Below are 13,077 nucleotides of genomic sequence, written 5' to 3'. Positions count from 1 at the left end.
TTTTTTGAGATGTAGTCTTAGTCTGTTACTCAGGCTGGAGTGCAGTGGTGCGCTCTAGACTCGCTGCAACCCCTGCTTCCCAGTTCAAGCGATTCTCCAGCCTCAGCCTCCTGAGTAGCTGGGATCATAGGCATGCACCACCACACCTGGCTAATTTTATTTTTAGTAGAGACAGGGTTTCACCATGTTGGCCGGGCGGGTCTCAAACTCCTGACCTCAGGTGATCAGCCTGCTTCTGCCTCCCAAAGTGCCAGGATTACAGGCGTGAGCCACCATGCCGGGCCAAGCCAATGTTTTTAAAACCTTGAGTCATGACCCATTAGTAGGTCACTGAGTATCGCTACCTGAATTTTTAAAACAAAACAGATTGTAGGTAGCAAGGTAACCATGACACATCTTAGTTACGTGCCTGTGTGTGTGGAAACTGGGTCACAATGCAAAATGTATTTCTTAGGTGACTAGTGATCAAATAGTATTTGGTTTATATAGCAAAATGAATTTTGCATTTAAGCTCCAATCCAGCAGTCCCTCTTCTAGAAAATCAAGTGTACAGATACAGTGGCAAAAATAAAAAGATGTATGTACAGGGTTATTCATTACAATACTTTTTATAACAGCAGAAGACTAAAAATAACCAAGTGCCATTAATAGGTTGAATAAATTATGGTACATCCACACAAGGAAGACTATTCAGCTAAAGAAAGAAGTGAGGAATATTTCTATATACTGCCACAGAATGCACTCCAGGATACACTATTAGTGAAAAAGGCAAAATGGAGAAAAGTGTATATAGGATGCTCCCAAAATATAATAGTGGAACAGGCAGAGAATAAAATGTATAGACATTCCCATTCCAAAAGGGAGAAAACGGAAGGAAGAAAGGAGTCACTAGTCCCAATTTTAGAATCCAACAAGGGAACGTCCATTAGGTTTCAAGGCCTGGGAATAATCTTCTATGGCCCTTGGTTCTGCCATCTGGAGATTCTATCCTTTGAGTCATCCTTTTTCTCCAGCCAATTACCTGCTTGTAGAATTTTGACAGTCCAAGCACCTTCTTTAATTTTACCCGCGCCCCCCCGTCTCTTTCAGTCCAAGCTGGCAGTGTTTCTGCCAATAGAGCATTCTCAAAACACTGTGGGTCTCTTGCGTATGTCATGGGACTGACTCCATTAGAAAAGATGTTCCTCCACGGATCTTTCCTGAACAATCCCATCTTCATTCTTGGTTTCTGTTGAGATGGTTTAGAGGATCCACGAGTCACATATTTAATTTCTTCAACAGTTAAAGGAAAAAAAAAAAAAAAAAGTGGTCTAGTCATACCCTTGGCTTTCTCTGTAGCATCCTTTCCTAATAGTGAAGCTCCTAATTTCAGCATCTTTTGCAATCTGGATAGGCTGAAAAATTTCCTAAATCATTAAATGTTGATTCCTTTTTGTGCTTTAATAGTTCTTCCCTCTATTGTTCTTTTCACATTTTACTATAAGCAACAAGGCAGGCTGCATCTTCTACACTTTGCTTGGAAATCTCCTCAGCTAAATATCATAACCCCATAGAAATAAATTCCAATTAACTGTAAAACACATGACTTTTACTGTATCAAGCCACAATCTAAAGATGAAAGTCTAAAGATGAAAGAACGACAAAAAACCTTAACTTTCTAGTACTCCTATTGGTGGTGGTTATGGTAACACTATTATTCTACAGCTGTTTTAGGTATAGAGGAGTAAAACAAATCAGCAATTATGTTTCTTGTTGCTGAGAATTTAGATTTTTGACAAGGGATAGACAAAATGTAGCTATATCATTGATGAGGTTAAGTAAAAACGCTGTAGCCCAAATGTGTAATAGAAACGTCACTATGAACCTGCCAAAAAAGTCCTAGTTTCATCTACTGGTGGGGGTGGGGAGCTAGAAACAATTATCAGTTCAGTAGTAGTGAGCAACCTAATGCCCAGATTAAAGTTTCTAAATATTTGCTATTAGAAGGAAACAGTTCTGAGGTAGAAAATATGTAGATGAGCCTGGAATATCTTGACATACCAGAAAACAAAAGGCTGTAGAAGATTATTAGGGACAAATCAAAAGACTTATGAGCCAACTTGAAGAGGCTCCCATGTATCAAAGATGGGACAAAAGCAGTCATTACACTGATCTGAAACATAAAATACTTTTACATCTAGGGAGGAGATATTCACGATGCTAAATTTTCAAAACAGAAAAAATATTTTGCGGGGAGAAAAAACCAGTTAGAGAATACTAGGGAAGTGTGTCAGGGATCCCCAAGACCCAGTTTTTCCACCTCCAGATTTGATGATTTTAGAGGACTCACAGGACATAGCATATAGCTGTATTCACAGGTATGACTTATCACAGCGAAAGGATATGAAACAAAATTCGCAAGGGAAAAGGTGCACGGGGTAAAGTTTAGAGGAAAACAGGTTTCCACTCCAGCCTGAAAAATTAGTTTGAGTCTTTGTTTCAGAGGGACTACCTGAAGATAGTCAGTTCCATGTTGGTTCATGACATCAGGTTATCAGCCTGACGACTGTGGATGACATCTGGAGGTGTTCTGTGTGGGAAATGCAGGCGCTGAGGCCACTCCCTGCTCTCATAGGTTTGAGCACAGGCTCAGCAGGCTGTTTGAATTCAAAGTGCTTGCAGCATCTTAAAAAGGTAGCATGGGAAGTTTTTCTTTAGGAAGAGGGGAAAGGCAGTATTGAAAAACAAAGATCATCAGTCTGCCTCCTTTGAGATTCCCTAGGTGCCAGTGTTTGTTTTTTGTTATTATTACAAAATCAGTATGTCCCATTTAGCAGTCATAGTTTCACATTTACAAAACTGTCCTCTACTCTCATCCAGACCTTTTGTCTGGAAGGGATGTATTAAAGGGGGACAAAAGTTTTCACAGGATTTTTTTTCTTTTTCGAGACAGGGTCTCGCTCTGTTGCTAGGCTGGAGTGCAGTGGCACAATCTCGGCTCCCTGCAACCTCCACCTCCCGTGTTCAAGGAATTCTCCTGCCTCAGCCTCCCGAGTAGCTGGGACTACAGACCCGCACCACCACGCCCAGCTAATTTTTGTATTTTTAGTAGAGATGGGGTTTCACCATGTTGGCCAGGATGATCTTGATCTCTTGACCTCGTGATCCACCTGTCTGAGCCTCCCAAAGTGTTGGGATTACAGGCATGAGCCACTGCGCCTGGCTGGAAAATATTTTTATATCACATAACCAGAAAGACATATGTTTCAGAACTGGACAGAATTAAATCTTGACTTTTCAAAATATTTCAAAATGGTTTGAGAGAGCCACTCACCGCTTTCATCCTGATCATTCATTTAGTAAGTGGCCTATAGCATCATTCCATTTCTGGAGACAGCTGCATTTAGGAATCAAACTGCCTTACTGAGGTGTGTGCACCAGTAGAAAGGTAGCAGAGTAGCAGCAGACTGTAAGTCTGCTGTTGCAAACTGCAGCCTGTCCAGGAAGTCCCAAGTAAACACAGTGAAACTTTCCCGAGAGAGGTGGAGAGTAAGATGGGTAGACACAGGGGTCACTAGTCCTAGTGACATGCTTTCCCCTCAACATGCAGCTTTTGTCAATAATCACAAGTTGGGAATGCAGTCAGTCCCTGTATCAGAAATACAGAACAGATGAGCAGTTCGACTTCGTGTGGTACCACCAGAGAAGCCGGTTCCCACGGACACCTGTGATAATCCCCATAGTTCCGTCAACATCATGCTTTTACAGTGAAGAGCCCCACAGAGTGGTATCCTAAATCTGCCTTGATCCCCAAGTAGAAGTCTTGTTCCCTGAGCCTGTATCTCTTTCAGTTTAACACAGCTTGTGCTAAGACTGAAGTAGTGTGTAGGAGATAATGTCAAGTTTTAGCTCAAGTGTCAAGTCCAAGCAATTAGGATCTATGAATTCAGGATTCCAAAATATGCCAGAGACTTTTCTTTGGCAGCAGTAAAGCTGAGATGCTGAAGGGCCAGTCATGTTTCCAAGGCCAAGCAAAAAGCAAAGCTTTCCTAAGTGCTTTCTAAGACCCACTCAAAATTATGCACATCAGGCTAGAAAATCACCAGCCTCTAGGGTCAGACATCTGATTTTCTATGAGCTCACTTGCAATTAAAAACTGCTCACGCCTGTAATCCCAGCACTTTAGGAGGCCGAGGCGGGTGGATCACGAGGTCAGGAGATCGAGACCATCCTGGCTAACACGGTGAAACCCCGTCTCTACTAAAAATATAAAAACTAGCCGGGCGAGGTGGCGGCGCCTGTAGTCCCAGCTACTCGGGAGGCTGAGGCAGGAGAATGGCGTGAACCCGGGAGGCGGAGCTTGCAGTGAGCGGAGATCGCGCCACTGCACTCCAGCCTGGGCGACAGAGCGAGACTCCGTCAGAAACAAAACAAAACAAAACAAAACAAAACAAAAAACTGCTTTAAAAACTCTTAAAAGTGTTTGTCTTTTTCCAGAGGCTCCAATGGGGAACGATCATAGTAAATATCAGCTGTGAGACATATTTTGCTTTCAACAAAGGATTTAAATTTCCATCTATCCTACAGCAGCAAAAAGCAAGGAAGTTGTGTCCCATTAACGTTTTCTTTGCAGCATTGCCTTATTGAGCTAATCCCTCTACCATCTGCGACATTACAAGCATAAAACATTTTATATCAACTACTATCATATATCCACAGATGTAATAACTGTAAAATACAAGGCCATTAACTGCCCTCAGCCGCCCCACCCTGGCCCGACACCTTCCTCACTGTAGATGTATTCAACCCCTTGCAGTAAATTTAGCAAAAGTTTTAATATTACAGTTGCGGAGGAGACCCTAGTTGGAATGGGGTTGAGGGCGTGCAGGTAGGCTAACTACTGAAGTATGTCCCCTGCCCTTTTTTACTTTGCTCCAGCCCTGAGAACTGATTCAACCTTTTTTCCTCCTACTTGTGAGGGAAGCGTGCCATCAATGTTTAACATTTTTGGCCCAACCAAAGCTCGTCTTTGGGAATTTTTGGGCCTTTTTTCTTTCTTCCTGGAGGAGAGAACAAAAACTGAAGGTATTACATTACCTGGGCTATACTTCCTTTTTCTCCTCACCGTAACCAGCATGGCCCAAAGTAGCCAGGTGATCTGGTGAGTCAGTTCTCCTGGAGTTGGATCTGTCATTTCAAACTCCACAGGTAACTTTTACCTTTCACAGGCAACAGCTCAGCTGCTGTTTCAGATCATGGATAACTCCACAGCCATCCAGACATCAAAGGTTTTCCATCCTCCACCCATTTCAGCCTTTCTTTCCTCAGTCCTTTTTTTTGAGACAGAATCTCGCTCTGTCACCCAGGCTGGAGTGCAGTGGCACGATCTCAGCTCAATGCAACCTCCGCCTCCTGAGTAGCTGGGATTACAGGCATGCACTCACCACAGCAGGCTAATTTTTTATATTTTTTATATTTTTGGTAGAGACGAGGTTTCACCATATTGGCCAGGCTGGTCTCGAACTCCTGACCTCAAGTGATCCGCCCGTCTCAACCTCCCAAAGTGCTGGGATTACAGGCGTGAGCCACCGTGCCTGGCCAGTCCTTTTGTTACATTTCTGTGAGTCAAAGGTCTCCACAACCGCCCCCAGGTTTGGTGATTTGCTAGGACTCAGGGATCAGCATAGCATACTCACGACTATGACTTATTACAACAAAAATATACAAAACAAAATCAGCAAAGGGAAAATATACATAGGGCAAAGTCCAGAGGAAAGCAGGCACAAGCTTGAAGGATCTTCTCCTAGTAGAGTCAGGTAGGATGTGCACGCTTAATCCCCCAGCAATGGTTTGTGACATATGTGAAATGGCTACCAGGGAAGTTCATTACAGACTTGGTACCCAAGACTTTTATTGGGTGCTGGTCATGTAGGCGTCCTCTGCCAAAATCCCAGAGTCCCACAGGGAAAGCAGGTTTTTAGCATAAACCAAATTAGTTGTACCAACCGGTTAGGCAAAGGGAGTCACTCTTCTCAGTTCTAGGAATAAAAACCTTACAGAAGTCCAAGCTCCCAGATGCCAACTTAGGGCCAATCCTGCAGGTAGGCCTTTCTAAGGACAGCAGTTTTAGGCCTATGTTAGTTAACTCTTCTATACAGGAACCAACTTGTTTTTTGAAAACAAGTAAAGGGGGAAAAAAATCAAGCATCTATCCTGCTCTGTCACCCAGGCTGAAATGCAGTGGTGCCATCTTGGTTCACTGCAACCTCTGCCTCCTGGGCTTAAGCCATCCTCTCACCTCAGCCTCCCAAGCAGCTGGGACTACAAGGCGCACACCACCATGCCTGGCTAATTTTTGTATTTTTTGTAGAGATGGGGTTTTGCCATGTTGCCCAAGCTGGTCTTGAACCTGTGTACTCAAGCAAGCTACCCGCCTCAGCCTCCCAAAGTGCTGGGATTACAGGTGTGAGCCACTGTGCCCAGCTATCTTGCCTTTTCTATGGGGAATTATCTCAGGGTGACCAGCTATATGAACTTTTGTTTAGATCTGGATTCAAACTAACCATTAAAAAATTATGACAACTGGGGAAATCTGAACATTGTTTATTTGGATAATATTAAGAAATAATGTTAATCTGTGGAGTGATAACATAATTTTAGGAGTTAATTTTAGGAGTGATGACATAATGTGGTTATGTTATAAAGAATCTTTATCTTTTAGAGATGCAGAGTGAAATGTTGATACTTGAAATTAGGCCAGGCGCGGTGGCTCATGCAGATAATCCCAGGACTTCGGGAGGCTGAGGTGGGAGGACTGCTTGAGTCCAGGAGTTCCAAAGCAGCCTAGGCAATATCATGCAACCCCATCTTCACAAAAAATACAAAAACTGGCTGTACATAGTGGCACGTGCCTGTAGCTCCAGCTAGTTGGGAGGCTGAGGCAGGAGGACTCACTTAAGCCTGAGTTCCAAGCTGCAATGAACTATGATCACACCACTGCACTCCAGCCTGGGCAATAGCAAGACCCTGTCTCTAAATGAAATCTGGGATTTGTTTCAAAACAATTTGGGGCCGGAGTGGTATCTAAGTGACAGTTATATAGGGGCTCACTATATTATTCTACTTTTATATGTTTTGAATTTTCTACTGAAAATATTAATTTTATTTATTTGAGATGGAGTTTTGCTCTTGTTGCCCAGCCTGAAGTGCAACGGCACCATCTCTGCTCACTGCAACCTCTGCCTCCTGGGTTCAAGCGATTCTCCTGCCTCAGCCTTCTGGGTAGCTGGGATTACAAGCACCTGCCACCATGCCCAGCTAATTTTTGTATTTTTAGTTAGAGACGAGGTTTCACCATGTTGGCCAGGATGGTCTTGATCTCTTGACCTTGTGATCCCCCCACCTTGGCCTCCCAAAGTGCTGGGATTACAGGTCTGAGCCACCACGCCTGGCCGAAAATATTAATTTTAAAAAGACACTTAGATTGGACGAGTGGCATTTAGTAATGGTAATGCCAGTCCTTTTGCTAGTGCCAGGTTCATAATTAGGCATCTGACACAATTCTGGCTGTAAAACATGGATGCTTTTGGAAGGTTAGGGAAAAGGGAATTCCAGAAAGAGTTTCACTGTTTCCAAAGGGAGAGAGACATAGTCTCCCTCTGGATGTTGTGCTAAAATTGTTACCTCTATCTAAAACCCACAAAGGGAGCTGGCCCGGGGGTAGGGCCAACATCCCAAGGATGGCGGTTTAGAGAAATGAATAAATACCTTACATCCCTATGACACTCACAGTTGAGACACTGACCACATTGGAATGTAGCCTGCCTTATTCTGGACTTGTGTTGTAAGATAACTTTCCTCAATGTTTAAGACAATTCGCACCCAATTCGAAGAGACCTATCTTGCAGAGTAGAGGCTGGCAAACTTTTTCCGTGAAGGGTCAAACGGTAAGTATTCTGGGCTTTATAGGCCATAAATCTTTGCTGCAACTACTCAATTCTGCCACTGCAGCCAGAAAGCAGTCAAGAAAACAGGTAAATAAATAAGCATGGCTGTGTTCTAATAAAATTTAATGAATCTCTCTGGTCTCAGCCGCAGAAGCAAGGTGACGAAGGCAACATCATCATTTGGAAAGTGTCGCAATAAGATGCACATGTGCCACCGCTGTGGCTCTGAGGCCTACCACCCTCAGAAGTCGGCCTGTGGCAAATGTGGCTACCTCGCCAAGTGCAAGAGAAAGTATAACTGCAGTGCCAAGGTTAAGACGAAATACCACCAGGACTGGTCGAATGAGGCACCTAAAAACTGTGTACAGCAGATACAGGCATGGCTTCCATGAAGGAACACCACCTCAACCCAAGAGGGCGGCTGCTGCCGCATCCAGTTCATCTTAGGAATTTCAATGGTTAGTCATGCAATACATGTTCTGATTTAAAAAAAAAAAAAAACTTTATGAATACTGAAGTTTGAACTTTACATAATTTATACATGTCACCATATAGTACTCTTTTGGCTTTTTTCAATCCTTAAAAAGAATGTAAAAACCATCTTAGCCTGCAGGCTGTACAAGGACAGATGACACGCTGGTGTTGGTTTGAAGGCCAGGCTACAGTAGTTTGCTAATCCCTGCTGTAGAGGAAGCATCGGAACTGATAACATTATGGTGTTAAATAATTCTTAGAATTTTTACGAACAATATTAACAGAAGAGTACATATATCAACAACCATTAATACAGTGATGATTGTGCTTATTTGCAACTGGTTATACAACATACATCCCCACACTATGTTGTCAAAGAGAAAAGCATACCAGTTTCACTGAACTTCGTCAGAGTGCCCAATATCCATTTACTTGGCTTCATAATATGGGAGTTGCATCCATCATTTCAAATTCCAAAGGTAACTTGTACATTTCACAATAGGCAAGAGCTGATATTTCCATTTAATGGAATATATACCTTATTTTACTAAAATAGCTCCTTATCCCTCACTGGCCAGAATTCTAGTTCCAGCACTGCCACTAACAGGTGAGGTAACCTTGGTCAAGTCACTTAACTTCTGGGTCTCCCAGTTTAACAATTCAGCACTAGGCCACGCATGGTGGTTCATGCCTGTAATCCCAGCACTTTGGGAGGCTGAGGTGGGCAGATCACCTGGGGTTGGGAGTTCAAGACCAGCCTAACCAACATGGAGAAACCCCATCTCTACTAAAAATACAAACTTAGCCGGGCGTGGTGGTGTGTGCCTGTAGTCCCAGCTACTCGGGAGGCTGAGGCAGGAGAATCGCTTGAACCTGGGAGGTGGAGGTTGTGCTGAGCCGAGATGGTGCCACTGCACTCCAGCCTGGGCAATAAAGAATAAAACTCCGTCTCAAAAAAAAAAAAAAAAAAAAAAAAGAAAATCAGCACTCATATGGGGAAAGGCATAAAAACTGTGGCCTAAAAAGATGGCTCCAGGGACATCTAGAATTGCTCTTTGGGCCCCAAATGCAAAATGGTTTTGGGGTTAGACCAGGGCTGATGTGGTGGTATAGATGCTCAATAAAGTTCTGAATGTTTTTGAAGGACAGAATAAATTAGAACCAGAGGAAGTAATGATAAAGTATAATAAGCACTGGAGTAAGAAGTCAGGTCTAATCTGAATTCTCCATGACAATCTTTAGTAAGTCATTTTCCCAATTGGGGTCAGTTTCCTTGTCTGAAAAATGAGTAGATTAGGATGCTGTCTATTTCTTCACCAATTTTAGCACTCAGTGGATCTTTGAATGCATTCCATACAAATGTAATGTCTGGGGTCAAGAAAGCTGAGAACTACCTCCCCACTTGTCTGAAAACTGACTAGGTCACTTCTATGGTACTGATACATCCACTAGACTAGAGGTGTTTCTCGAGCTTTTAGGTTCATATGAGTAATTTTGGGATCTTGTTAAAATGCAATTTGCATTCAGTGTATCTCTGGTGGGGCAGAGATAACACATATCTAACAAATTTCTAGGAGATGCTGATGCTGCTGGTCCACAAAACACACTTTGAGTAGCATGGTAACAGACTGTTAGAGTTGTTTGAAAGCTGTATTGTAGAAGCCATGAGGGAAGTAAAAAGGGCCAAGGAACTAAGCATTTCTGCAGAGGAGGTCACTGAAATAGCAGCTCGTTTTCTCCTTTACACCCTTCACAATTTCTGTGGTACCTAGATGCTGCCACTGCAACCATCTGCTAAGAATCAGAAAGCTGGGAAGCTGTTTCAAGTGCCAATTCTCTAGACCTTATTTTACAATCTTTTTAATTTATTTCCTCCATTTTCTTTTTATGGTTCTTTAATTTTGACCTAGTTTTGATCTTCTGCTTGGGATTCAAGAATTGAGAAGGGAAGTAAGTGCCTATGTGTTATGTTAGCAGAAGAAAATTTCAAGATGGAAGACATGAATTACTTATTAATAAGAGCCAGAAAAAAAATTCAGCGAAAGAGAAACCTTAGCGACTAAGCAGCAGAAGTCTCTAGGCATTTACTTTTTTAAAGCGAAAGTTTCAGGCTGTAATAAAATAAGAGACCATTATTTGTACTTACTCTCTACTCACTGCAAAGTAATGAATAGAATTACCATTTAAAACTGTGCAGACTCTCAAGTTACCAACTCTGGAAAGGTCATTCATACAAGATTGAAATACAATACCATATTTCATACAACACAAAAAATCAGAAAAGAAACGAATCAAGTTCGAACATAGTGGGATATCAAGTATAGTGGGACAGCAAATATTTATTTGAAGAACTTTTAGGATAAAATTTAGTTTACCTCTGATAAAGCTGAAGAAAAATGATTGCAGTTTTTATGCATTAAATGATAAGCATTGCCTTTGTATTCTTTTCCCAGTTCTTCTACAATTTTTTCTATATCATCTTCTAGGAAGTCCGTGCTCCCTAAAACAACAGCTTCTCTTAAAGAACAAAAAGAAAAAAAGAGAAAGAAAAATAAGGACGTAGTTGTGTCAAATATTTATAAAAAGCATGTTTAAATACTTGCTTATTTCCAGGAATATTATGATTGACATAACAAATCAGGGTTAATATAACAAGACTAAAAGTGAAACAAGATACTTTAAAAGTGCTATTTTAGTTTCTACTTTTCTGCAATAAATTCTTAAGTATATTACCTATGAATACTACAAAAGCACAAGTCATTTTCTTTATGAAATATATGTCCCTGCGTAAAATGTAATATTACAGTTATTTTCACAACTATCAGTAGTTATATTGTTAGAGAACCAGATCCCTGCTGCAAATATTCCTGCATAATCTCACTTGCCATTGAAGGGCTGGACATCATCTTGCCTAGAAACAAACTTTTATCTGTCACTGTGCTGCAATGAGACAAACTGTCAAACCTGACTAGATGTTTTCTAAAAACAAGGACCCTGGCCGGGTATGGTGGCTCACGCCTGTAATATCAGCACTTCAGGAGGCCAAGGTGGGCAGATCACCTGAGGTCAGGAGTTCGAGACCAGCCTGGCCAACATGGTGAAACCCCGTCTCTACAAAAATACAAAAATTAGTCAGGCACAATGGCAGGTGCCTGTAATCCCAGCTACTCGGGAGGCTGAGGTGGGAGAATCGCTTGAATGCAGGAGGCAGAGGTTGCAGTGAACCGAGATTGTACCACTGCACTCCAGCCAGGGTGACAGAGCAAGACTCCATCTCTAAACAAACAAAAATAAAAAGGACTCCAAACTACTACCTTGGAAAGGCAACAGACATTATCCAAGAGAAAGTGGAATTTTAGTCAGATAAGTTAAGCATCCAAGAAACCTGAAAATACTTAGAAAATCCTTTTATCAAGTAGTCTTGCCAAAAGAGCCCAAAGCAGTGGATTCAGGATGGTATCATAGCACTTCTGTGCGGAAATCTTTCAATTCAGTGATAGGCTAAGAGAACTATGAAGTTAGTAGAGGGCTTAATGTGTAGCTCTCTACTGAAGTTTAATGTTGGAACCCCATTTCACTGTCTATTTTTCACTTGGCAAGCCATCTATTATAGGCCCAGAAGTTTAAAGCTCCTTGAAACTAACATTCTAAATATCACTCTTTTTTTTTTTTTTTGGTGAGATGGACATTTACTCTTGTTGCCCAGGCTGGAGTGCAGTGGTGCAATCTTGGCTCACCGCATCCTCCGCCTCCCAGGTTCAAGCGATTCTCCTGCCTCAGCCTCCCAAGTACCTGGGATTACACGCACATGCCATGACGCCCGACTAATTTTGAATTTTTAGTAGAGACGGGGTTTCACCATGTTGCCCTGGCTGATCTCGAACTCCTGACCTCAGGTGATCCGCCTGCCTTGGCCTCCCAAAGTGCTGGGATTACAAGCGTGAGCCACTGAGCCCGGCCCTAAATATCACTTTAAATACAAACCTCAATTAAGGAATGAAAATTTGATTATTAACATTTATATTCTCATTCTCAACAAACTATCACAAGGACAGAAAACCAAACACCGTGTTCTCACTCATAGGTGGGAACCAAACAATGAGAACACTTGGACACAGGGTGGGGAACATCACACACTGGTGCCTGTCGTGGGGTGGGGGCCTGGGGGAGGGATCGCACTAGGAGAAATACCTAATGTAAACGATGAGATGATGGGTGCAGCACACCAACATGACACATGGATACCTATGTAACAAACCTGCACGTTGTGCACATGTACCCTAGAACTTAAAGTATAAATAAAAAAAATTATATTCTCACTGCTTTTTATTACTCATAAGACTCCAGTGAACACTTATATCCATATATTTTAGGTTTGTCATTACAGGTAATACATGTACCTTAACAATGGATTCTACGCTAATCAACTGTTTAGTTATTTCAAACGTATACAGTGTCCCTTGCATTGGGACAATAAAGACATTTTTAATTTGCTAGGTAGGTCACAATAAAACGTCTTCTCCTTTCAAACAGGAGATTGAGGGGAAGAAATCATTAGAAAGGAGTTTCCTGGGCTGGGCGCGGTGGCTCACGCCTGTAATCCCAGCACTTTGGGAGGCCGAGGCAGGTGGATCACCTGAGGACGGGGTTCAAGACGAGCCTGGCCAACATGGTGAAA

At 42.2% G+C, this 13,077-nt stretch overlaps 3 protein-coding genes and 2 pseudogenes across 4 annotated transcripts in view; 1 reads left to right on the top strand and 4 right to left on the bottom strand.

Moving 5' to 3' along the window:
- The window catches only part of LOC126951160 (40S ribosomal protein S2-like), a 375,530-nt pseudogene that overhangs the window by 42,852 nt on the left and 319,601 nt on the right, over positions 1–13,077 (bottom strand). The window lies entirely within an intron of this gene.
- The window catches only part of EFCAB2 (EF-hand calcium binding domain 2), a 483,350-nt gene that overhangs the window by 413,523 nt on the left and 56,750 nt on the right, over positions 1–13,077 (bottom strand). The gene's annotated exons all lie outside the window — the stretch shown is intronic.
- LOC126951220 (cytochrome c oxidase assembly protein COX20, mitochondrial) overlaps positions 1–13,077 on the bottom strand; it is a 213,754-nt gene that overhangs the window by 153,678 nt on the left and 46,999 nt on the right. The window lies entirely within an intron of this gene.
- DESI2 (desumoylating isopeptidase 2) overlaps positions 1–13,077 on the bottom strand; it is a 63,226-nt gene that overhangs the window by 6,592 nt on the left and 43,557 nt on the right. Inside the window, exon 4 of the mRNA XM_050785068.1 lies at positions 10,775–10,916. Coding sequence (XP_050641025.1) covers positions 10,775–10,916 — 142 coding nt within the window. The remainder of the gene's footprint in view (positions 1–10,774; positions 10,917–13,077) is intronic.
- LOC126951497 (60S ribosomal protein L37-like) lies at positions 8,051–8,372 on the top strand (annotated as a pseudogene).

This window comes from Macaca thibetana, chromosome 1 (assembly GCF_024542745.1).
Source record: "Macaca thibetana thibetana isolate TM-01 chromosome 1, ASM2454274v1, whole genome shotgun sequence".
Classification (NCBI taxonomy): domain Eukaryota; kingdom Metazoa; phylum Chordata; class Mammalia; order Primates; family Cercopithecidae; genus Macaca; species Macaca thibetana.
The sequence above is the reverse complement of the archived record's forward strand: the minus strand, read 5'-3'. Positions and strand labels throughout refer to the sequence as shown.